General features: G+C 43.2%; 1 protein-coding gene across 7 annotated transcripts in view; it reads right to left on the bottom strand.

The window, feature by feature from the left end:
- Positions 1–24,346, bottom strand: part of LRRFIP1 (LRR binding FLII interacting protein 1) — a 257,901-nt gene extending 233,555 nt beyond the window's left edge. For 5 of the 7 annotated variants that reach the window (XM_039341925.1, XM_039341926.1, XM_039341922.1 and 2 more), the window contains exon 1: positions 24,172–24,338. In XM_039341925.1, coding sequence (XP_039197859.1) covers positions 24,172–24,279 — 108 coding nt within the window. In that variant the 5' untranslated portion in view covers positions 24,280–24,338. Of the gene's footprint in view, positions 1–24,171 lie in introns of all 7 variants that reach the window. The other 2 variants (XM_039341927.1, XM_039341928.1) reach the window with 2 other exon arrangements.
- Between the last annotated feature and the right edge of the window lie 290 nt (positions 24,347–24,636).

Raw genomic sequence — 24,636 nt, forward strand, 5'->3', positions numbered from 1 at the left:
CTGAAATCAGACTGAAATGAGTCCAAATAATCTACTTCCTTCAAGATATTTATTTATTTATTTATTTATGAGACTTATATAACGCTTTAAGTGCAAGCACTCTCTAAGCGGTGTACAACAATAAGCAATGTATATATATTTTACATTGCCCCCAACAATCTGGGTCCTCATTTTACCTACCTCGGAAGGATGGAAGGCTGAGTCAACCCTGAGCCGGTGAGATTTGAACCGCTGACCTGCTGAACACAGTCAGCTAAAGTGGCCTGCAGTACTGCACTCTAACTGCTGTGCCACCTTGGCTCTTTTCCTAACACAAGGCTTTTCAACCTTTTCACAGATTGTACGACTTTTAGGACATGACAATATTCGAGTACCACCAATGCTTAGTAAGTTTGTTGACTAAAAAAAAGGGGTTTGGGGTTTTATTCATTAGATTGATTTGTTGTTATAAAAAATGGCTAGTTTATATTATTATGGAAAAGTAAAAAGTTGACGTTCGATGTTACTGCTTCATTCTACTGCAACAGATGAAGTCAATGCCTTTTCTTTTCTCCTTCTCCCCTCACTTTTCTTTCCCTTTTTCCTCCCCACTGTATCCTACTATTTGTTTTTTTATTTTTGTATTTTATTCTATAATAGAATAAAATGTTACAAATCATAAAAAAGAAGTTTTTAATTTAAGTTTTAATTTCTTCGGTGGCAGTTCCTTTGCTGAATCACTTTTCCTTTGCACTGACAATTATATGATGAATTTATCCATATTTATTAATATGCACCACTACCTTGGTGGTCAGCTGGCTGGTCGGCTCTTATTTCTCTCTCCCTCTCCTCTTGTTCCTCACTGCCTGCTGGGCTCTCCTTCCACAGCCTCTTCTCCCTCTCTCTTTGTCATCTTCTCTTTCCCTCTTTTTTTCCCCTCTCCCACCAAAACCTCCTCCTTTTATATCCTCTTCTCTCTCTTCCCCCCTCCTCCTTTTCTCTTCCGTGTACACTGGAAGTGCCCATCAGCTGGAGCTGCATGCACCAATCCTGTGCTCTCAGCAGAGTCCCAGCAACACTACATGCAGCTCCAGCTGAATCACCGCCCGAAGACTGCGTGCAGCTACCTGCCACCCCCAAGGTCACCGAACGCACCAATCATTTAGAGTCACTCACACCAATCCTGGGCTCTCAGCAGAACCGTGGCAACCCCACAGCTCCAGCTGACTCTCCCACAGGCCTGTGCAGCACTGCCGCCGCTTCACCTCATCCACTTTTATATCCTCTTTTTTTTACTTTTTTTTACAGTGCTTTTCAACCCATCGTACTCATACCACCTGCCAAGTGCCAAAGTACCACCAGTGGTACACATACCACTGGTTAAAAAGCCCTGACCTAACACATCTATTTGACCTCAACAGCCACCCATCTCAACAAATAACTCGGGGCAGAAGAAAGTTGAGGACTGGATGGAAATCGTCTAAGATTACTGGAGCTAGCAATGGCTTCTTGAGGAGATGGTGCACCATTGACCCCTCAAGACCAAGTGAACCATCTTCTCTCTCAAAGAATGATAAACTTATGGTCATAAGGTTGTCCCTGACTTACAGTTCATTTAGTGACCATTCAAAGTTACAACAGCACTGAAAGAAATGACTTATGACATTTATTCACATTATAACCATTGCAATACCCCATGGCCATGCAATCAAAATTCAGATGTTTGGCAACTGACTCATATTTATGACAGTTGCAGTACCTTGGGTCATGTGATCAGTTTCTGCAACCTTTTGACAAGGAAAATTAATGGAGAAACTAGATTCACTTAACAACCATGTTACTAACTTAACTGCAGTGATTAATTTAACGTGGCAAGAAAGATCATAAAATGGGGCAAAATTCACTTACCAAATGTTTTACTGGCAACAGAAATTTGGGGCTCAATTGTCGTTGTAAGTCAAGGACTACCTGTATAGTATAGTATTTCACAAAATTTCATCTATCAGAGTAGTAATAGTGCAGGAAAAAATATTTATATGAAACAGAATTTAAAACAGCAACAAGTTGTCAAAATCATGGTCTCTTGATTTTGAGTACAAGCGGACATATTAAAGTTCAAATCTTAAGTGTTTTTTTAATGTTATTCACTAAAACAGATTGAGTGTTCTTTATGGGAGAAATCAATCTTGATGACTTTACTAGTATATTTTGTGTCTTTAATAATTACGGAAGACTCATCTACTTAAGTCCAGCTTATATTGACAACTCTCCTAATTTCTGTGTCATCCTATAAAGCAGGGGTCTCCAAACTACAACCTGCAAGCTACAACTAGTCCTGGGTAAAGTTCTTCCATCCCACCAGCTCTTCCCATCTGCTCTGCTCCGATCCTTTCCAAACAGCACAGGGCAAGAAGGCAGGGTTGTATTCACACTGTTTGCAAAGGAAGGTAGGATTCTCTCAATTTTTCCAATGGGAGGGTTGAGACGCAGCTGGAGGATTGCTGTACAAGGAAGGGGAAGCATTTTCCCCTTTAAAATTTGCGCTACTTTGAGCCAGCTGAAGGGTTGTTTCCTTCCTCCTCCCCCTGAAGGGGGGAGGTTATCAAAGGGGCTCCCTTGGATTGTTTCCCACCCTGAGAAAGAAACCCCCATCTGAACTGACTCAGGGCAGGCTGGACAAGGAAGAAGAAGCCGGCCGGAGGGTCATTTCCTTTGCTTGTGGGGGGCTAGGAGTGTTCTGGACTGGTTGGGGACTGGCCTCATTCAACATAGCTTCTTATCAAAGACTTCATGACGGAAGCAGTGGAAGAGTTATTCCCAGAAAAGGCTTTTTTCAAAAGTATCAGTCCCATTATTCCCATTAATCCTGTGCTTCATGCTGATTAAAGCCTGCAATTTAAAGAATTTCTTCACTTTGTTTTACTGAAGTATTTTTAGGGATATGTTTATTATTTGTACTCTGTGCCATAAAATTGGGCAGGTTCTCATTTAATATACATTTGTAAGTAAATAAAAATTATTGAAAAAAGCGTTCTTTTCTCATTTGCAATTATTAATTTATTACTTCTTCAGAGAGTTTGCTAATGTTTGCCATTTTTCTTACATCATTTGTCCATAGAAACATGGCATTGTTTTCTTTGTAGTTATCTCATTTCTTTTTTGCTGTTGTTGTGAATCATATCACATTGAACAAAATAAAACACATTTATCCAATGTTATTTACTCATTTATAACATTAATTTTTCCCCTAGACCTTAAATGTTTGCAAAATCTCCAATGTGACCCTCAATAATTAAAAGTTAGGAAACCCCTGCTATAGAGAAGTCTTCGAAGAAACAAAGGACATGAGAAAAAAATGTAGTGCAGCCTAACAGTCAAGTTCATGATCCAACAGTCTCTATAAACAAAAATGAATAACTCAGACAGATTGTCAATCAAAAAACTGAGAGCTTGTATAAAAAGGATTATAGCATCCAAACAGGATAGGACAAAGGACCTACATATTTAAATGTTTGTTTTTTAACTATGGAAATTAAATGCTATTAATGAAAGACTTATCAAAAGACTGTTGTCTATTCTAGCAAACGTTTCATTAGTTTATTTAAAAAAAACTTTCATAGTTGTAAACTCTCCAGATGGTAAATTCCAAAAAGCTAATAAAACATTGTGATAATTAGACTGATGCTATCTCTTGCCAGAAATGACATCATTCTAATTATCACAATATTCTAATCACTTGGACTTCACTGTAAAGAATCCCATTTGAAATGTCTTCTCATTCAAAGGTGAAATAAAAGGGGCGTTATCTTACCTGAACGCCTTTTCTCAGCATGACGATGGAGAATCCACCAATGGGTTTTGCTTGTCTTCTGCCCATATATACTAAATCAGCCAAATTGCCACGCCCCTCTCCCTGGAGCAGGACCCGTCTTGACTGAGGCGCAGCTGTTGGCTATGATTCAAGTGTGTTGGCTCGATCCCTTCCCCGGCACAGGACCTGACTGGCCCTAAGGGTGGGAGTGGATTCTCCATCGTCATGCTGAGAAAAGGTGTTCAGGTAAGACAACGCCCCTTCTCCAGCATGACGAGTGGAGAATCCACCAATGGGACTTACCAAAGCCTCACTGTCCCTGTGGGTGGGAAGCCGTCTGGGCCTGTGTCCCTCTCTCTGATACTACGCATTGGAGGACCCTCCTGCCAAAGGAGGCCTCCGCCGATGCGAACTTATCTAACTTGTAGTGTCTTACAAAAGGGGAAGGCAACGCCCACGTTGCCGTCCTACATATCTCCTCAATCAGCGCCTAAGTTGCCCACGCTGCTGATGTCGCAGCGCTGCAAGTGGAATGGGCAGTGATTTGTTTAGGCACTGAGAGCAATTGCCTCTGGTATGCTTCTGTTATGCAGTTCCTGATCCATCTGCTGATTGTGGACGCTGTGACCCTTCGCCCCTTTGCAGAAGGGTGCAGTTCGCTTTATGGTTGCCTTAAGGCCCTGCGAACATCTAAAATGTGCCATTTGCGCTCCAATTCATGGGAGGGTTGAGGGCAAAAGTCTGGTAGTACCACCTCCTGTGTTCTGTGGAATAAGGAATTGACCTTGGGAATGAAGGAGGGGTCCAGACGTAGGAAGATGCAGAGGTCTTCCCTAATAGATAGTGCTGCTAACTCTGAAATGTGTCTAGCCAAGGTAACAGCGACCAGAAATGCGACCACAAGTGTCAGTTACTGTAAGGTGCAGGTCCGGATAGGTTCAAATGGAAATGAGGTGATGACTTGTAGGACCTTGGACAGATCCCAGGAGGGATATCTGTGGACTATGGGTTGTCTGTTGTTCGTTGCACCCTTCATGAAGGCTTGCACAACTGGGTGTTTGGCCAGTGGTTCAGAGTTGCCATATGTGAGTATAGTGGACAGGGCGGCCACCTGTCTGTGAATTGTATTAAGTCCCTCCCACAAGTAGCCTAAGACCCTTGGAATAGCAATTTTAAAAGGGTCTAAATGCTGCTTTGCGCACCAGCTGCAGTAATTTCTCCACATGGTCATAAATTCTGTTAGTTGTAGGCCTTCTTGAGGCCTGTATCATGTTAATGATGTTTGGTGAATAAGCCTCCCCTTCTAGGAGGCTCTGTTCCAGTGCCAGGCGGCTAGTTGGAGCCACTGTGGCTCTGGGTGTTGCAGAACTCCCTGGCTGAGGAAGATTCGGTCGTGAGGAATCCTCTAAGGAGGAGATACTGAAAGACTTACGAGGTCGGCAAACCACGGCCGTCTTGGCCAGTGTGGCGCAATCAGTATCACCTCTGCTTGTTCCTGCAGAATCTTCCTGGTGGTTGCTTGCTGTTGTGATTCCGTGCCAGCCTGTGGTCCCAACAGCTGAGTCGGAGGAATCTGAGGAGGAGGTGGAGGAGGAGGCATTTGAAGGGCCATCAGAGCCAGAGGGAGACTCTGAAGTACAGGACTCACAGTTGGATGCAGAGCCTGGGCCCTCCAGTCATGTTTCTGATGAGTGAGGAGCATGAATCAGACTTGGAAGAATCACAACAGATGGACTTGTTAATTGACGCACACAGGCGGCATCAATTAGCCAGAGTAAGGCAACAGAGGTCAATGAACCACCTCCAAAGAAAGAAGAAACGGCAAGGGGAGGCACCGCCTTAGGACTGCTAATTAAAGGGAGGTGTGAGTGGTGCTGGTTGCTGAAGGCAACCATTTGAAAACCGCGTCTTGGAATCTTGATCTGTGACTTCTCTTGTGATTTCTTCTTTGTTTTTCATCGTGTTCTTTTGGATTTAAGTTTGCTGTATTTGACAGGTTTGTCTACAATATTAAAAGGGGTTTTTGTTTTTGTTTGCAAGTCTCCAGCCTATTGCAGCAGCAGGGGTTTGGTCCTTGTGAAGTTAACAAGGACGGCAATAGGCTGGAACAGAACAGTTTGCCTTCAGCCTCACCCCCTACTATCATGGAGCAGCTACGTGCTGAGAACGCCCAGCTTGCTCAGCAGCTGGCTTTGTTATCTGCCCAAGTTGCTCAGCTATCTGCCCAGGTTACTGCTGCTCCACCACCACCCAGGAGAAAATGCCAAGTGGCAAGGCCAGACAAATTTGATGGCAACACGGACATGTTTTCTGTTTTCATGGGACAATGCCACTTGTACATTAGTGTGAAAGCAAATGATTTCCCCACTGACCGGGATAAAGTGGCTTTTATGAGAAGCCTGCTTTCTGGTTCTGCAGCTCGTTGGGGTACACCCTTGTTAGCTCAACATAGCCTATTGTTGGACGACTTTGCGGGGTTTTGTGAGCACATGCAGTTGATGTATGAGGACCCCATCAAGACTCAGACAACTACCCGGCGTTTGAAAGCCCTGAGGCAAGGCCGACGCCCCCTGCAGGGCTATATCAGTGAATTTCGGCTGCTTAGCCAGGATTCAGCCTGGAATGAGGCTGCGCTCATGGACGCTTTCCAAGATGGCTTGTTGGAGGAGATGTTGGATGAGTTGGCCCGTGTTGAGCTTCCCCCGGACCTTAATGGGCTCATTCAACTTTGCCTGCAGATCGATGCCTGGTTGCAGCAGCGAAAGAGTCGCCATGCTACCTCAGAGATCTGTAAGCCCCCCATTGTGAGTGCGACCCCGGTCCAGAGGGAGGAGCCAATGGAGTTAGGTGCTGCCAGACCTCTGCTATCGGTGGCAGAGATGAACAGGCGACGTTCGGGGGGGTTGTGTTTTTATTGTGAGGACCCTGGACATTTGGCTGCTTTTTGCCCCAAGAAACGACGAGGGGCATCTGTGACAGAGCTGGTCCCGAGACTGCTTTCAGTTTCCCTGTCGGGAAATGGGCAACGCCCAACCTAAAAGGCCTTTTGGGTCAGGCGTCCCACAACTCTGAATCACGTTCTTCTGATACTGCCCACGGACCCCCAAAACATCTGATCTTGGAGGCGCGCCTGCTTCTTCCTACATTGCCCAAGGGGATTCCTGTCCATGCGTTGATTGACTCTGGGGCCACTACGAACTTTATGGACGCAGCATTTGTGGCTAAATGGGCAATTCCCCAATGCCTGGTGGATCCGCCGATGTTAGTGGAGACCATTGATGGTCGAGTGCTTCTGTCTGGGCCAATTAAAGCCGTCACGCAACCGCTATGTATGGCCATCAGTAATCATGAGGAGGCCATTCAGTTTTATATCACCTCAGACCTACATTTTCCCGTGGTCTTGGGAATGGCGTGGCTCCGGGCGCATAACCCCCAGATCTATTGGTCTCAGAACTTGGTCACCTTTCCAAGCCTGCAGTGTGTGGACCACACCCACCACATCTGTGCCGGTCAAGTAGAGTGGCCCACGGGGGTCTCCTTACCCTCTGAATTGGCAGAATATGCTGATGTGTTCAGCAAGACTGAGGCGGATCGACTACCCCTGCACAGGCCTTATGACTGCCCCATTGATTTAGTCCCTAACGTGCCTCTACCCATGGGGCGTTTGTATTCCATGTCGGACCCCGAGTTGGCTGCGTTGAGGGACTTTTGGACAAGAATTTGGCTTGGGGGTTTATTCAGCCCTCGTCCTCGCCAGTATCTGCACCCATACTCTTCGTCAAGAAGAAATCCAGTGAATTGCGGCTTTGCTGCAATTATCAGAAATTAAACACCATCACCGTGCGCAACCGATACCCGCTGCCCCTCATTCCTGAACTCTTAGATCGGCTCTGAGGCCAAAATCTTCACAAAACTGGACTTGCGCAGAGCTTATAACCTTGTCAGAGTTCGGTCGGATGATGAGTAGAAGACTCATCACCCGACTGGTACTCGGAACGGGCACTTCGAGTAGACGGTGATGCCCTTTGGTCTGACCAACGCCCCTGCTGTTTTCCAATACTTTATGAATGACATTTTCCGGGACTTGTTAGATCAGTTTGTGGTGATTTACCTGGACGACATCCTGATCTATTCCCCATCGCGATAGGAGCATCGTTGACATCTCCGTCAGGTCTTGCAGCGGCTTTGAGAACATCAGCTCTATGCTAAATTAGAGAAATGCCAGTTCTATCAGACTATCGAGTTCCTGGGTCATCGCATTTCTCCTGAGGGCATCGCTATGGACCCGAGTAAGGTGGAGTCTTTGCAGAGTTGGCAACCACCACATCATGTGAAGGATGTCCAGCGATTGCTTGGGTTTGCCAACTATTATCGGACTTTCATCCCCGGATCTGCTACCATGACAGCTCCCCTTACTCAGCTCCTGCAGAAAAAGACTCGGTTTCAGTGGGATGCTTCAGAACAACGGGCTTTCCAGGCTTTGAAGGAAGCCTTCATGAAGGAGCCCATCCTAAGCATCCTGACCCGCAATGGCCATTTGTCGTGGAGACGGATGCCTCCGACATTGCCATTGGGGCGGTGTTACTCCAGGCGACGACGCCCAGCGGTGCCCTCTTCCCTTGCGCGTACTAGTCACAGAAATTGAATCCGACGGAGCGCAATTATACCATCTGGGAGAAGGAGCTATTGGCCATTAAAGTGGCGTTCGAGACCTGGAGGCATCATTTGGAAGGGGCGTGGCATCAAATCGAGTTCCAGATGGACCATAAGAATTTAGAAAGCCTGCAGATCACTCGGAAATTGAACCAATGCCCGATCCGATGGTCTCTCTTCTTTGCAAGGTTCAATTTCCGGGTGACGTACATACCGAGCAATCACAATCAAAGAGCGGATGCTCTGTCCAGAAAGCCCAAATATTCCCGAGCAGAAGACAAGCTTCTGCCCAGGACAGTGCTCCCTATTGAGTCTTTTGCTGCGGTGAGAGAGCCAATAGATGTATGGGCTCGGATTCGGGAGGCCCAGCAGCAGGATGGGTGGGTGGCTCAGCGAAAAGAGGAGGTGGGGCCCAATTCACTATGGACAGTCGTGGATGGACTCCTCCACTATCGTGATCGGCTCTATGTGTCTGGAGGGCCGCTCAGAGGACTCACCCTCAGCCAGTGTCACAATAATCCAGCAGCGGGGCACTTTGGCCTGTTCAAGACCCTGAATTTGGTATCCCATACCTTCTGGTGGCCCCAAATCCGACATGACGTTCAGACCTATGTCTCATCGTGTATTTCCTGTAGGCAAGCCAAGTCAGCAACAGGGTCCCCCCCCGGACTACTGCAGCCCTTACCGACACCCAAAAGACCCTGGGGGTGGTGTCCATCGATTTTTTGACAGATTTACCCCCGTCTTCTGGATTCACGATGGTATTTGGTTGACATGTTGGCCAAGATGGCGCATTTCATTCCATGCCGTGGCTTACCGTCTGCCCGTGCCACCGCTTGCATGTTCATCCAGCAAGTGTTCCATCTGCATGGTCTTCCTGATAAGGAACTGATTAGGACTGCTAATTAAAGGGAGGAGGTATGGGTGGTGCTGGTTGCTAAAGGCAACCGTTTGAAAACTGCGTCTTGGAATCTTGATCTGTGACTTCTCTTGTGATTTCTTCTTTGTTTTTCATCATGCTCTTTTGGACTTAAGTTTGCTGTATTTGACAGGTTTGTCTACAATATTAAAAGGGGGTTTTGTTTTTGTTTGCAAGTCTCCAGCCTATTGCATCAGCAGGGGTTTGGTCCTTGTGAAGTTAACAAGGAAGGCAATAGGCTGGAACAGAATACTTGCATCAGAGGAAGAGGAGGGAAGGCATATAGTAACCCCCTCGGCCAATGTCCCTGAAGCGCATCTGCTCTCTCCGCCCCTGGTGATGGGAAGTGGGAGAAGAACCTCGGGAGCTGGGCATTCCTGGGACTGGCGAATAGGTCAAGCACTGGATGGCCAAACCTCTGTGATGCTTCTCTGAAGAGAGCTGGGTGCAGGCACTCATGATGCTCAGGACATCCTCCTGCTGATTCACCTCTCCTGATATGTGTTCGGCCCTGAGGGAGATTAGGTTGTTCTCGGCCCAGCTTCCCAGCTATTGGTCCTCAAACATGAGGGATCTAGATCGTGTGCCCCCGTCGATTGACATGGGCCTTTGCCATCACGTTGTCTGTGAGAACTAGGATGTGCTGATTCGCCACTGAGCTGCGGAATGGTTCTGAGCTCTAACCAGTTTATGTTGTGTCTCAGATCCACTTTGGACCATTGCCCCTGTGCCAGTTGTGATTGCAGGTATGCTCCCCAGCCGAATAAGCATCCGTGGTCAGAATGACTCGGGTGGGTTCCTTGAACATGTGTCCCTTTCCCACCACTGGGGACGACCACCATTGGAGTGTGGTGGCCTGTTTCCTTTGAATCTGCCTGACCAGGGCTCGGATGTGTTTCGGCGTTCTCAAGAGAGGTAGACCTCGCACTTCTATCACGGCTCCCAGATGAAAGAGACGGGTCAACGGAACCATTTGATTCTTTTGGAAGTTTACTGAGAACCCGTGTCCTAAAGGGCTCTTAGAGTCAGCATCAGCTCTGACTGTGCCGCTTGAATGGATGGATGAGAATGTCGTCCAGGTAACACTGGATGCGCATGGGGATGGTTTGTAGATATGCGGCGAGTGTCGCCAGTACCTTTGTGAATACTCTGGGGGCTGAAGAAAGTCCAAAGGGTAGGGCCCTGTATTGAAAGTGCTGGCCTGCATAGCAGAACCTGAGAAACTTTCGATGCTCAGGAAGTATGGGGATGTGAAGGTAAGCCTCCGTCAGATCTATGGATGTCAGGAGGTCTCCTCTTCTGATGTCTGCTAATATAGACTGGAGAGTCTGCATTTTGAACTTTCTGTATGCCAGGTGACTGTTCAGACTTTTCAGGTCTAGAATTGGTCTCCACACAAACACCCCAAACTCTTTGGGACTATGAATAAGATGGAGTAGAATCCCTGTCCTGTTATCTCATTTGCACAGGTTCTACAGCCTGGGTATCCAGGAGGTGCTGGATGGCATCCATGATGAGGCCCCTTTTTGTTGGATCCTTGGGTGATGGGCAAGGGACGAAGTGGTTCGGGGACTTGGAGGTGAATTCCAGTGAGAGGCCGAATCTGACAGTATTTAGGACCCAAAGGTCCGTGGTGGTGGCTTGCCATCTGTGTGCGAAAAGAGCCAGCCTGCCACCAATGGGGGAGCCCTCCCCGCCATCACTTGGATTTATGAAAGGGGCAGCCCCCCGCTCCTCGAAAGGGCTGCTTTGACTGGAATTGCTGTCTAAATCTGTCCCTGTTGCCAGATCTGTCGACCTGTCGATCTGATCTGGGCTGATAGGAAAAAGGAAGGAAGCTCTGGACCTGCTTCTGATCAAAAGGGCTGTCTGCGACGGTAGGTAGAGACTCTCCTCTCCGTCCTCTTTGAGAGGTGGGCCAGGATCGTGCGTTTGTCTTTGTTTTCTATCAGGGCCTCACCAAAGCGTAGACCACCCTTGTAAGGTGCAGCCGCTAACCGCCATTTAGCCTTGATGTCGGCTCGCCATTGTCTGAGCTGGTGTGTTCTACGGAAAGTGAGTTCCACCTTCCTGTCTTCTAACTTCATGGCCTCCGCTGCATCCCCGGATACCATGGATGGTGAGAATAGAGCCGCTAGTGGCTCGTTTACTGCTGGGACCTCTATTACCTCTGATAAGGCCGGGTCTATGTTGAAGAGTTTATTTGTCCCCCCCATTTGAGGGAAGGACCCCGGTGTCCCTAAATTGTTCTGAATTGAAGCAAAGAAGAAAGAGGGACAAGGAATATATTGCTATATGTAGGTGAGTTGTGAAAACACCCTGCTGTTCGTATCCTGACATGTGGAGGGTCCCTCCTGGGGGAGCCTTGGCCTCTTAACCTTTGCAGTGCTGCTGGCCTTGTGGAGCAGGGATTTAAATAAGGTCAGATTGAAGAGGCTTACAAAGGTGAAGGGTCAGGGGATATGTCTTCATCCTCTGACAGTCCCTGGTCTGTTTGTTCATAGTCCCCCGTGGGGGACCTTGTGCTTCTGGAAGAGCAAGATGGCAAGATCGATCCCTGATAAGCCGTGGCCTCCTCTTGGGAGAGGTAGGATTGGCCTCTTGATGTAACAGATCTGGCTCTGGACCTATGATGTCTTGTAGAGGCCACGGCCTGAACGACGGCCTGAGATATCAGGGACTGTAAGTATTCTGATGATAGGGCTCCCTGATTATCTGAGGGCCCCTGCTGCTGAGTGTGTACAAGTGCCCCTGGGCTCTCAGGCCCATTGCTTATAGGAGATCTCTCTGCCTGTTCTGTGTCAGCCTCTGTTTTCAGAGGTTCCTGACTAGGCTGCAGCGGCCAAATATTTCATCCTCTGTGTAAGCAGGTAGGACTAGTCCGTCTCCTGCTGTGTTTTGTCTCTTTTCGGCTCTCGAGAATTGTCTTTCCAGAGTCTGGTGTCGACGTTTGGCCTCCTTATCAGCTGTCTTGGAGGATCTTTTGCCAGATATTGCCTTGGCCTTGATCCTGCCTGCTGCCTCCTGATTAGATGATCTTGGCCTCTTACGTCCAGGAGGACTAACAGAGGAGTCCTGCGCTGCCTGCACAGAAATGGTGTCTGCCATTGGCACAAGAGATATTTCAGTGTTGAGACTGAGAGGAATCTTGTGTTAAGAGGTCTGGTAACAGGCCGGCTTGGGCCCCAGAGTGACTTGTCAATGACTGGAAATAGTCCAGGTGGTAGCCCAATTAATGTGCAGTCCAAGGTGGTAAGGTCAATTGATGGTATATTCACACCACTGTGCTTCACTTAATCCAACCACTGTTGTGTTTCTGATAGCGGCAAGATCAAATTGATACAACCCGCACATCAATATTGGGCAGATACGTGACTCCACCTTTTCTCTCTCACTCTTTTTCCTTTTTCTATTTTTTTTCTTTTTTGGTGATAAATGAGTCCTGTCAGGTTGAAAGCTCAGCTGGTACAGATAAACGTAATGACTTGTTCTGGGAAGGGCTGCAGTTGAGGATGGTGCGCGCTTCCCCCTTTCCTCCCCTCCCCCCTGTTCCCAGCTTCTCCGGTTTAATCACCCTTTTGGGTCAAATTGGAGAAAAGGATTAATCCTTTTAAGGATTAATTACTTTGTGCCAGCTTGCATCAGCTGTGGCTTTCCGGCACCGTGCTTTGGGGGGTAATTACATCCAGCCTGATGAGTTTTAAATGGGAGCTGGCTAGCTGATCGTTTTGAATTTCGTGGCTTGAAAATGGCTGCTGCAAGCCTGCTTTTACAATCGCTGCCACTTTGATCTGTCTCGCTGCGGCTGGAATGAGGAAGCTGAAATCGGAAAAATCAGCTGCTCCGCGGAGAGAGCTAAACTATGGCTCCCTTTCTATGGGGGGTAGATTCCTCCCTTCTCCCTAGAATCCATACGGTGCCGAAATGGCGACCAGCTCTTTGTTCTCTCTCCAACTATCAGCTGGGGCTAGCCGACAATCAGCTGGGACTAGAGCAAGCCTCGCGGCTGTGCTGAAATTGGCTGGGACGGCAAATGAACAGCCGTTTGTTTTCCACTCCCCCCTTTCTAGAAAAAAGGTAAGAAATTTAAAATACGACCTGGTCTAGTGATCTGATCCTGGAGCCAAGATGAATGTGTCCTTCCAGGCTAGAGACTAAGTCGAGATTGGGGTCTGCTCCAGGGAGAGGGGCATGGCAATTTGGCTGACTTAGTCTATACGGGCAGAAGACAAGCAAAACCCATTGGTGGATTCTCCACTCGTCATGCTGGAGAATTGAATGTTTAATATGTTTGCCACAAATTTGAGCAACGTGTTTTTAAGAACAGTACTACACAAAAAAAATAACCTTTGCAAGGACAATTTAAGGATGTACTCTCGGTCTGGCTAATATAAAGGCAATTCCAACTAAATACACTAATAAAGATTTTTTTTCTAGCAAACAGAATGCAGGTAGTCCTTGACTTACAACCATCATTGGGACCAGAACTTCCATTGCTAAGTGATATAGACATTAAGTTAGTAGTGCCCAATTTTACAACCTTCCTTGTTGCAGCTGTTAAGTGAATAACATGGCCGTTAAGTGAATCCAGCTTCCCCCATTGACTTTGCCTGTCGGAAGCTCCCTAGAAAGTTTGCAAATGGTGATCATGTGGCCCTGGGACACTGCAACCATCAAATACCTGCCAGTCACCAAGCACCCATATTTTGATCACATGACTATGGGGGTGTTTTGATGGTCACAAGTAATTTTCATGTCATTTCAAATTTGAATAGTTGTTAAACAAATGGTCATAAGTCAAAGGCTACCTGTTTAACTAGTTTTTCTATTTTATTGAATAATTCAATTGATTAAAGTTCTCAGTTTAGTCTTTAACATAGTCACCAACATATGAAATCATTTAAAAATGTTTGAAATATAAAGTTCAACCACAAAGTTTTAAATTAACACCAGGTTATACTTTTTATTATTTTTATAAGGCTAAATATTATAGAATGTTGTAGAACTCTGGTAATATGATGAAAAGAAACCAAATGTTTAGTGCTGTTCAAATACATTATTTAACACCCTGTTGCAACTAACCACTGTTCTCTCAAAAATACTTTGAGAAACTAGGTAGCAGATGTTATTTCAGCTGAGCTATTTTAAGGTTCTGTTACGACATTCAATTTAGCACAGAGTATGTACATCAGGCAGCCTGTTGCACTACTTCAGGCAAACACAAATGCTTCAGGGGTGGGTGGATAAGTGAGGTACAAAATGGAACAGAGTTATGAAGGATTCAGATTCAATTTTAAAAAGATTTTACATATTCCATAAGGATATGAACATAACATTTGTCTGCAACTCTTTAAAGATGTTGTATTTTTCCTGGAATTCTGCATTGCCTTCTTTCTCATGTTTTGAAGTATCTTTTCAAAACTGAATCCAAAGCACTACATATCCCTATCAAATATATGGCTTACATATATTCTAGGACTAAGTGTTAATTTGTAAAAAGTGTACAATTATTCTGATTTAGAATAAGGTCCCTTCCCATGAACACCCACATATTTTGAAGAAAGTTGATAAAAAGCAAAAATTTGCAATGCATGAACTATAGCTACCTAACTGTACAAGTTTTGATTACCCTGACTAATAAGGACTCTGCAATCTAATACATAAGTGGCCATCATTGCAGCTAACATCTTTCAACCTATTGTCTGCCACACCAAAAGCTACTCAACTCAATCAGTGATATATTTTCAGAGCTGTATGGAAAAGGGGAATGAGCAACGTTGTTCTCTAAATGAAATCTCTCTTTCATGTAGAGATTAGGATCAAAGTTAGCATTTAAATTTGCTGTCTGACTGAAAGAAAATGAGGAGAGATACTCCTACTGACGGATGGTTTGAAATTATCTATACAACTACACTAAGAGACTACTGTAGTTGAGTTCCACTGAAAGGGATGAGGGTAAAGATGTGCACAAAGTAGTTACAATTTGGTATTCTAAGCGAAGAAACTGTCCCTATGGCCATGTTTATTCTTTAGCTTTTGTAAACATCTTGGTTGTGTAACATGCAGGATGGGTGGTAAGCAGAACATTTTTTTAATGATGATCCGCACAAAACAACAAAGTATATGGCTTCAACAACATTTTAAAAAACTGCAAAATCTGGACAAAACCAGAAGGCGGCCAATACCAAAATGAGTTTTTCTCAAGCCAATCTTTAGTTTGGAACAGCAATTCATACATTTTTTAAATTGAATGTCTTCTATGATTAAACTAGCTGGCTAATGTAGAGCAAATATTAATGTGGAATAGAACATGAACAGTTTAAACTGTTCATGTGAACAGTGAAATTACTGATACAAACATACAAGCATATATGATCTACAAATTTGAAGTATAGGATAAAAAATAAATATACAAATACATGGAGTTGTAGATAATTAGGAATCTTAAAAACCTATTGTACTGGTATCCAAGTATATAGAGCAGAGGTGTCAAACTGCCGGCCCCGCAGGCCAGATGCATCATAGCGAAACCGCGCCCATCCCATTGCTGGCAATGGAAAAAAAGTCGCGATACGTCACGACACGTCACGTGACATTGGGAGTTTGACACCCCTGATATAGAGGAATGTATGGCCAAATTAAGCTGAAATTACTCTTTTTTAGCATCAAAACATTCAGTAACACTGTACAAGAGGACGCATTTCACTGTATTACCCCTCTCTTCTGAAATTGCTTGCTCCCCTAAGCCCATATGACTTTCTTCCCACCTTCATGGTCTTTCTAAAGCAGATAAAAGCACAGTTCTTCTAGAGGGCCATGAGAATTAACTGTACCAAACAACACCATTTTCCGTAATGTTAACATTGTAAGTATGGAACTAAGGATTGAACTCAATCTATTTTAATTAATTCTTACATAATAAAAACATAATACAAAAGTAAGTTCTATAAGCCACTTTCAGTCTGGTTGATTAGTGTTAGGTGGGAGACACATTTCAAAAATAAATCAGAAAGTTAAACATTGGGTTTTATTTCAGTTATATAATTAAGACTTTTTGTGTGCATGAATTTGTGTGCCTTTAAATCAGTCATCAGCAACTATATGGCCCAATTAAGGTAATGTTCTAGGCAAATTTTCTAGGCAAAGTGATGTGCCACTGCCCTAGAACTAAAAAAAAGGTGACTGGCCCACAAATATTCAGCTAGCTTTGTGCCTAATGACTAAAACTCAGGTAAACCCCCCCCCCTCAGTTCAGTTCTCATAATAAATAGAAGGGCTATCTAATTAACAAACTGAAAGAAGTTAAAATTGCAATGACACAAAAATACAAACATAAATATTTGATTTTTTTAAAATGATAACTGCCAGTACTAGAAATATTACATGAGAGAATTGTTACAATTACATCTAATTCTCTATAAAAGTTCATCAATGCATGAATTCAATTATATCTATCTTACAGTTTACAAAGTTACAAAAGGGAAACCATAAATCACATCCCATCTACTCTGCCCAAATAAAGGTGTGACCATCATAGATTGGAACTTGATGCAGGAGACTCTATGCAATTTGATTTGTTTGTATAGTTTCCTTTTATTGGTTCACAGCCATTTCCCTTTAAAAAAAATTATATCCTGTAGATGTCAAGAACCAAAAGCAACTAAATCATCTGAAATATCCTGTCACAAAACTTTCAAAAAGTCTAAGAATTTGTAACACTTAAATAAAATAATTATAACAAGGCTCAATTTTACACTATACATATGACATCAAAAAATGCTTACTTGAAATTATTAAGCATTCAGCATATCATGTTCTATTTTGGATTTGGATCAATACTATTATATTCTGCTGAAGTCAACAGCATTCTCTAAACAAAGTCATTCCAGTGGTTCTTGGAATTTAAACTTCTGATATCTATAATATTTTACAATGTTGCTTAAAATGGCCATTTATTAGTAATGTTAATAATGTTATTAAAAATTATAATTGCAAAGATAAAAATGAATAAAAATGATAAAAATAAAATAAATAGAATAGAATATAAATAAATAAAACCATAATAAAGAACAAATAGAATACAATAGAGCTGGAAGGGACCTTAGAGGTCTTCAAGTCCATCCCCCTGCTTAAGTAGGAGAACCTATACCATCTTAGACATATGGCTGTCTAGTCTCTTCTTAAAAACCTCCAGTGATGGAGCACCCATGATTTCTAGAGGCAAGCTGTTCCACTGGTTAATTGTCTTCACTGTCAGGAAGTTTCTCCTTAATTCTAGATTGCTTCTCTCTTTGATCAGTTTCCAACCATTGTTTCTCATCCTTCCCTTTGGTGCTCTGGTGAATAATATGACCCCCTCATCTTTGTGGTAGCCCCTCACTGGAATAGTGCTATTATGTCTCCCCTATTTCTTCTTTTCTTTAGGCTAGCCAAACCCAAGTCCTGCAGTCGTTCTTCATATGTTTTAGTCTCTAGGCTTTTGATCATCTTAGTTGCTCTCCTCTGAATTTTTTCCAAACTCTCAACATCTTTTTTGTGATATGGTGACCAAAATTGACTGCAGTATAAATAGAGTTGCTTAAGTCCAACTTTGGCTCAGTTTTACCCTATGCAACAATATATGTTTTTGCAAACAATTCTGAGGGCAGAAAAGTCAAAATACAGTGGATATAGAAAGTCTACTGTCATGGTTCCGACTAATGAAACCCTTCAAAGAACTTCCAGGCAAAGTTTGCCCCTGTTAAAATGCATTTCTGCGATGTAAAAAAAGCAGAATGTTTTCCATCTTTAATATATAAGTTGCACAATTCAACTGAAAAGCAAACCAAAATCTTTTAGGAGAAAATAATAATTAAACACTAGAATAATATGGCTGCATAAGTATGCAAACCTTTACACTAATACATTGTTGAAACAACTTTTGATTTTTATAACAGCATTCAGTCTTTCGGGGTAGAAGTCTATCAGCATGGCACAACTTCTCTTGGAAATCTTCGCCTACTCTTCCTTGCACAAGTGGTCCAAATCTATCACATCTGAACACAGCCACTTTCTGTTCACCACACAGATTTTCAATTGGATTCAGGTGCAGAGTCTGGATGGGCTACTCCAAAATGTTTATCTTCTTCTAGTGAAGCTATTCTTTTGTTGACTTGGGGGTACAGTATGCTTTGGGTTATTGTCAGGTTGAAAGGTGGAATTACTCTTTATTTTCAGTATTTTAACAGATGCCTGAAGGCTTTTTGTGCCAAAATTGACCAATATGTAGAACTGTTCATAATTCCCTCCATCTTGACTAAAGACCAAGTCCCAAAGCATAATGCTGCCACCACCATGCTTCACTGTGGGTCTGGTGTACTTCTGCTTATGTGCAGTGTTGTTTTTGCACCAAACATACTTTTTGGAATTATGGCTAAAAAGTTCAACCTTAGTGTCATCAGACCATACATAACACATTTTTCTGCATGCTTTTGTCAGACTTGATATAGGTTTTTGCAAAATGTAGTTGGGTTTTTCTTTGTAAGAAAAGGCTTCCATCTTACCACCCTACACTACAGCCCAGATATATGAAGACTATGGTAGATTGTTTTTTTTTTATTGAAAGTTTTTGAATTTTACAAAATAAATCCCTTCCCCAAACCCCCCACCCTCCCATACCCTCCCCCCTCTCCCCAAACCTCCCATACCCTCCCTCAACCTTCCCAGAGCTGAGTACAGGCTTAATTAAAATTTTTCAAAAAAGATAAGAAATAAAAAAACTTAAAACACATATAAATCCAAACAAATCTAAATACCTTAAATTAAACAAATTGTCTTCTCTAAAAGATAATAATTACAAGCTTTAAACACATATTTTGATATACTCTAAACCTTTTCTAATATTGTAGTTATATTATTACCCATCATTCTATAAAGAATCACCAAAACACCAATTTGAACATTACTTTCTTTAAATATCTATACCTACACTATAAAATCTAATCTAATCTCCCTCTTTCTTTACTCTAAAACACAAAAATAAGCATATGAACATTCATTATACCATTAGGACTGGATACTCATTTAATTAGTTAAACTAAATACTTATATCTAAACTTCTTATCTAAAATTTAATTAAACAAATTAATTTCTCTTAAGAATAATAATAATAATAAAAAAAAGAAAAGAAACCAATCTTTAAACAAACTATAGTATACTCTAAACCCTTTTCATATCATTTATATTATTATCCATCATTTTATAATATACTCTAAACCTTTTCATGTCATACATATTATTATCTCAGAACACATATTTAAACATTACTTAAGACATTTTCCAAAAACATTATAAATTTTACTTCTCCCGCAATCTCAATAATCTTCTAAATACCTAAACAAAATACTTAAACTTAAACTTCTTATCTAAAATTTTCATTCAGTCTCCATAATCTTCTGTCCAATAGCCGGTTGCGTCCACTATAAACACAATCCTTATCAGTCTCTCTTGCCCATAAGCATCGAAAGAAATGCATTAAAATCTGCCCTTGAAGATCGCTCCAAAAAATTTGTAAGTCCTGGTTCTCCCACAAACTCAGGAACCAATACCTGTGAAACTTCCTCAACCTCCTTCTTCTGTTGGTCTTTCTCTTTACGTTTACATGTTGCTTTTTCTTTACATTTATATGTTGCACAAGTCTCAGGAACCAATACCTGTGAGGTTTCCTCAACCTCCTTTTCTATACGTTTATATGTTGGACAAGTTGTCTTCTGGTCTTTCATCTCTTGTGGAACTTCCTTGAGCTTCTTCTGTTGATCCTTTTCTTTACAGTTATATGTTGCACAGGTTATCTTCTGCTCCTCCATCTCTACTTGTTGAGGCCTCCCATTTTTAATTAATATAGGCTCTTCAGACTGCAGTTCTGGCATTAAAGATTGCTCCAAAAAATTTATAAATCCTACTTCTCCCGCAGATTCAGGAACCAATACTTGTGGAACTTCCTTAAACTTCTTCTGTTGATCCTTTTCTTTACAATTATATGTTACACAGGTTGTCTTCTGCTCCTCCATCTCTACTTGTTGAGGCCCCTCAAACTGAAGTTTCCCAATTTTCATAATTCTTAGCACTTCTGACTGCAGTTCTGCCTTTTTTTCTTCCAAAGCTTTAAACATGATAGGTGACGATGAGCATACCCCCAGGACTGAAGTATAAAAATCTTTTGCTTTAGAAACAGTATTAAGACTATAACGTATCCCCAGGTAGCTCACCACCATTCCAGTCGGAACATCCCATCTAAACAAAATTTGTCTCCTTTTAAGTTCATCTGCTAAAAAAGCAAACTCCTTTCTTCTTCTTAAAATTTTTGGTGGGATCTCCTTTAAAATTATAACATCTTGTGAAGCAATTTGAAACCTCTTCTTATAAAAAGCTTGTATAATTTCATTGCGCAGGGATCTTTTCCCAAAGTAAATTACCACATCTCTTGGCAAATTCTTTTGCTCTGCCACCACAGAGTTAACTCTAAATGTCTGATCAATTCCACTAAGTATTTCCTCTTCTTCTCTGTTCAGAATCACAGCAAAGTCCTTTGCCACCATCTGTCTCAAATCTCCTTGCACAGACTCATGTAAACCTCTGATTCTTAAGGCATATTCCATTTGTTTATATTGAAGCATAAGAATTTCATCTTGAAAGTTTTTCATCTCTTTTTCCATACTTTCAAATTTTTCCTCCATCAATTCCACTTTTTCTACTACCTCTTCTACGCGAGAGTTCAACTTTTCAAGAACAGAGGCAACTCCTTTTAAAGTCAAAACTATCTCTTGCCTCAAAGTCTTATTATTTTCCTCTAAAATCTCTTTCATTTCTCCCCTAATTTGAAGTATCATATCTTGCAAGTCCTTCACCATTGTTGACTGTGGCAAGGAAGAAGGTGAACCTATTAATTTAGGTTGTTGCCCTGACGATAACACCGAAGAAGAAGCCACCTTGGAAGCTGTAGAGATTACTGGACGCTTTGGGGCCATCTTAAAAAAACTTTACTCCTTCTTAAAAATTGCAAAAATTAAGCAAAAAAAAATAAGAAATTAACTCCCTAAATTCAAAAAAAAAAAAATCCTTCAAGAGGGATCATTATTAAAAAGAAGGGAGTTCAAAAAAAAAAAAAAGAAAAAGGAGGAGAAGAAAAAAAATAATTAAATAGAAAAAATCCATTCCATTTTTTTAAAAGTACCGAAAAGTACAAAATACAAAACACGAAAATTAAACAAAAATAATAATACTAACACTCTATTCCAATCATAAAAAAAACAAAAAAGAAAAAAGGAAAGGGAAAAAAAGAAACACCAAAAAGCTGCCGGTCACCATTCTAACTTCCGGAAAAAAAAACACCGAGAGGCTTGCCGATTGCCATTTTATTTTCCTTTTCAACAAAGGGGAAAAAAAATAAAAAGAGGGAGTATAAAAGTAAAAACAAGTCTTGAAACTTAAAATCCAAATAAATCAAAGAAAGCAAAAACTAAATCCTCTACTCAGCTCTGTCCGTTTATAAAAAAAACTCACCAGTTCTCTTTAATCACGGAGGTGGTTGCAGCGGCTCGTTTTGTCCCTAAGGACAAAAACAGCTGGGAAGCGGAGACAAGTCTGAACTCCGTGGGAGCACTCTTTTCACCCCCCAAAAGAAAAACTTGGGGGGTGCATAAGAGGCTCTACCACTATTCAGACAACTCTCTGCCCCCCCCTTTGCCCGGGAGGGGTTTTTGAACCGCTGAACAGCTGATGTCTGCTGTTCATAGCGGTTCTTACACTTACCCAGGAGGACGGCTACAAAGTAGCCGCCATCGCGCGGCAAATCCACCGGAAGTCTCAGCCCAGATATATGAAGACTATGGTAGATTGTTGTCATATGTAGTACACAACCAGTACTTGCCAGAAATTCCTTCAAATCCTTTCATGTTGCTGTAGGCCTCTTGGAAGCCATATGAAGACTTTTTATATCCACTGTAGTTAAACACAAGATGAATCTCCAAGGCAAAATAAGTTCACTCTAGGTCAGCGGTTCTCAACGTTTGTGTGATGGCGACCCCCGTCACACAAATGTTATGCGCATGCGCGGTGCGGCGGTGCCCCCATGCGCGGCATGCATGCATGCGTGGCACCGCCCCATGCATGGCGCGCATGCGCAGCACCGCCCCTGGGAGGCGCGCCACCGCCCCCACGCGTGGCGCGCATGCGCGGCGGCGCCCCCGGAAGCGCGCCACCGCCCCCATGCGCGGCGCACATGCGCGGCGGCGCCCCCAGAGGCGCAGCGCCGCCCCCATGCGCAGCGCGCATGCGTGGATGCCGGCCCCGGAGGGGACAAAATGGCGGATCGCCGCCTTTGGCGACCCCCGAAAAATGGTCGATCGACCCCAAATGGGGTCGCGACCCATAGGTTGAGAACCGCTGCTCTAGGTACTAAAGGAACATGCTAACGATATACAAAACCTGTATGTCCCTTTTGAGTCTATACATCTAATGAATACATAAGTCTTTGAGAAATTTGGGGAAACAGGTAAAGTGCAAGATATCAAGGATGCATTAAAGGAGCCGAGGTGGCACAGCAGTTAGAGTGCAGTACTGCAGGCCACTTTAGCTGACTGTGTTCAGCAGGTCAGTGGTTCAAATCTCACCGGCTCAAGGTTGACTCAGCCTTCCATCCTTCTGAGGTAGGTAAAATGAGGACCCAGATTGTTGGGGGCAATGTAAATATATATATACATTGCTTACTGGTGTACACCGCTTAGAGAGTGCTTGCACTTAAAGCGGTATATAAGTCTCATAAATAAATAAATAAATAAACTTTAATTCTTGCATTAATCAGAAAGTTGGATTTGCTGATATCATGTGACTCTATTTTTTTAGCTATGCCAGAATCAATGGTAAAACTGTGTTGATCATAGCATCTGAATAAATGCTTTCCCATTTCCTTTTCAGACTAGATATACAGGTAACACTATAACTATAACACAGAACAATATAAAGGTTGTGAAATTTAAAGAGTAACAGGTTCATCACTCTCTTTGGTGATAGTGGCAAATATGCTGGCCTACAGACCAGGAGATGGTGGGTTCTACTCCTGCTATAGGTATGACAGCTGGCTGAGTGACCTTGTGCCAGTCACTCTCTCCAACACAACTCACAAGGTTTTTGTTGTGAGGAAAATGGGAATAGGAAGGAATATTATATTTGTTTGACACCTTGAGTTTCTTATAAAATAATAAAGGCGGGATTTTAAAAAAATCAAAAATCCAACATACCAGCATGTACCGTATGCAGGTACAGTAAATAGAAAATATAAATTACAAATGGAGAAAAAACATCTTAAACTGCAAAAAGTACATACAAGGACAACTCACAATGGAGGAAGCCAAAGGTAATTCGGACATATGGGTATAAAACACACACATTCTTTCACTCGCAACAACTTGATCGTGTTAACACGACTTCTCGTTAATTTCAAGAAGAGAGTTAAACAAGCGCACAAGTCTTTGCTGATGAAACTAAAAGGAGGCGAACTGCCCGCCTGCTCCGTTCTCCCTCCCCCGTGGCGCCCGGAAGTTCAGAAAAAGAGACGACGCAGCGAAGCAGAAACCTACGAGAAGGGACGTGATGGAGGAAGTGACAACCGGACCCAGTGGAAAGGGAGGCCACCGTCCAGTCCCGTCTGCCACAGGCGCCTTCGGCGGAGGCAAGGCCCTCTAGCAAACCAAGAGAAGCCAAGGCGGGGAAGCTCCCAAGTACGAAAGAGGAAGGGAAAGGATGAAACCGCCCAGATCTGATGCTACCGTACCTCGCGAGCAATCAAGTTGAGGGCCTCATCCTCGACCGAGGGCCTCTCCCGGTTTGGGATCCTCTTGCGCCCCGCAGTTCCTTGCGGCGTTGCCCCCGCGTTCTCCATCGCAGCTGATCGACTCCTTGGGCGTAAGGAATTGGACACTCCGCGCACGCGCGCAAAAGCGGCAAGGGGCGTGACACAGCCGATGAACCTCCGCAAAAGGCGGTGCAAACCAAAGCGAAAGATTCGCATTCTAGGCAGGGAGAGAAGTTCAGTACTGATGTGAAATAATCTTAGGTTAGCAGTGTCATCCTTTCGGAGGGGGGGCTGGAACCCTTTCTAAATTAAGACCAACGTGCATCCTGAGATTCGCACCCATAATTTGGACTCCAGTTAGGTATCTATGGAGATTCTCAGTCATCCAGTTCATGGTTGTCCCAAAGGTGCTTTCCAAACGGCAACCAGTCTTTGTTTTTTCCT

The sequence above is a fragment of the Crotalus tigris genome, unplaced genomic scaffold (assembly GCF_016545835.1).
Source record: "Crotalus tigris isolate CLP2741 ecotype Arizona unplaced genomic scaffold, ASM1654583v1 scf7180000017774.6281472, whole genome shotgun sequence".
NCBI lineage: Eukaryota > Metazoa > Chordata > Lepidosauria > Squamata > Viperidae > Crotalus > Crotalus tigris.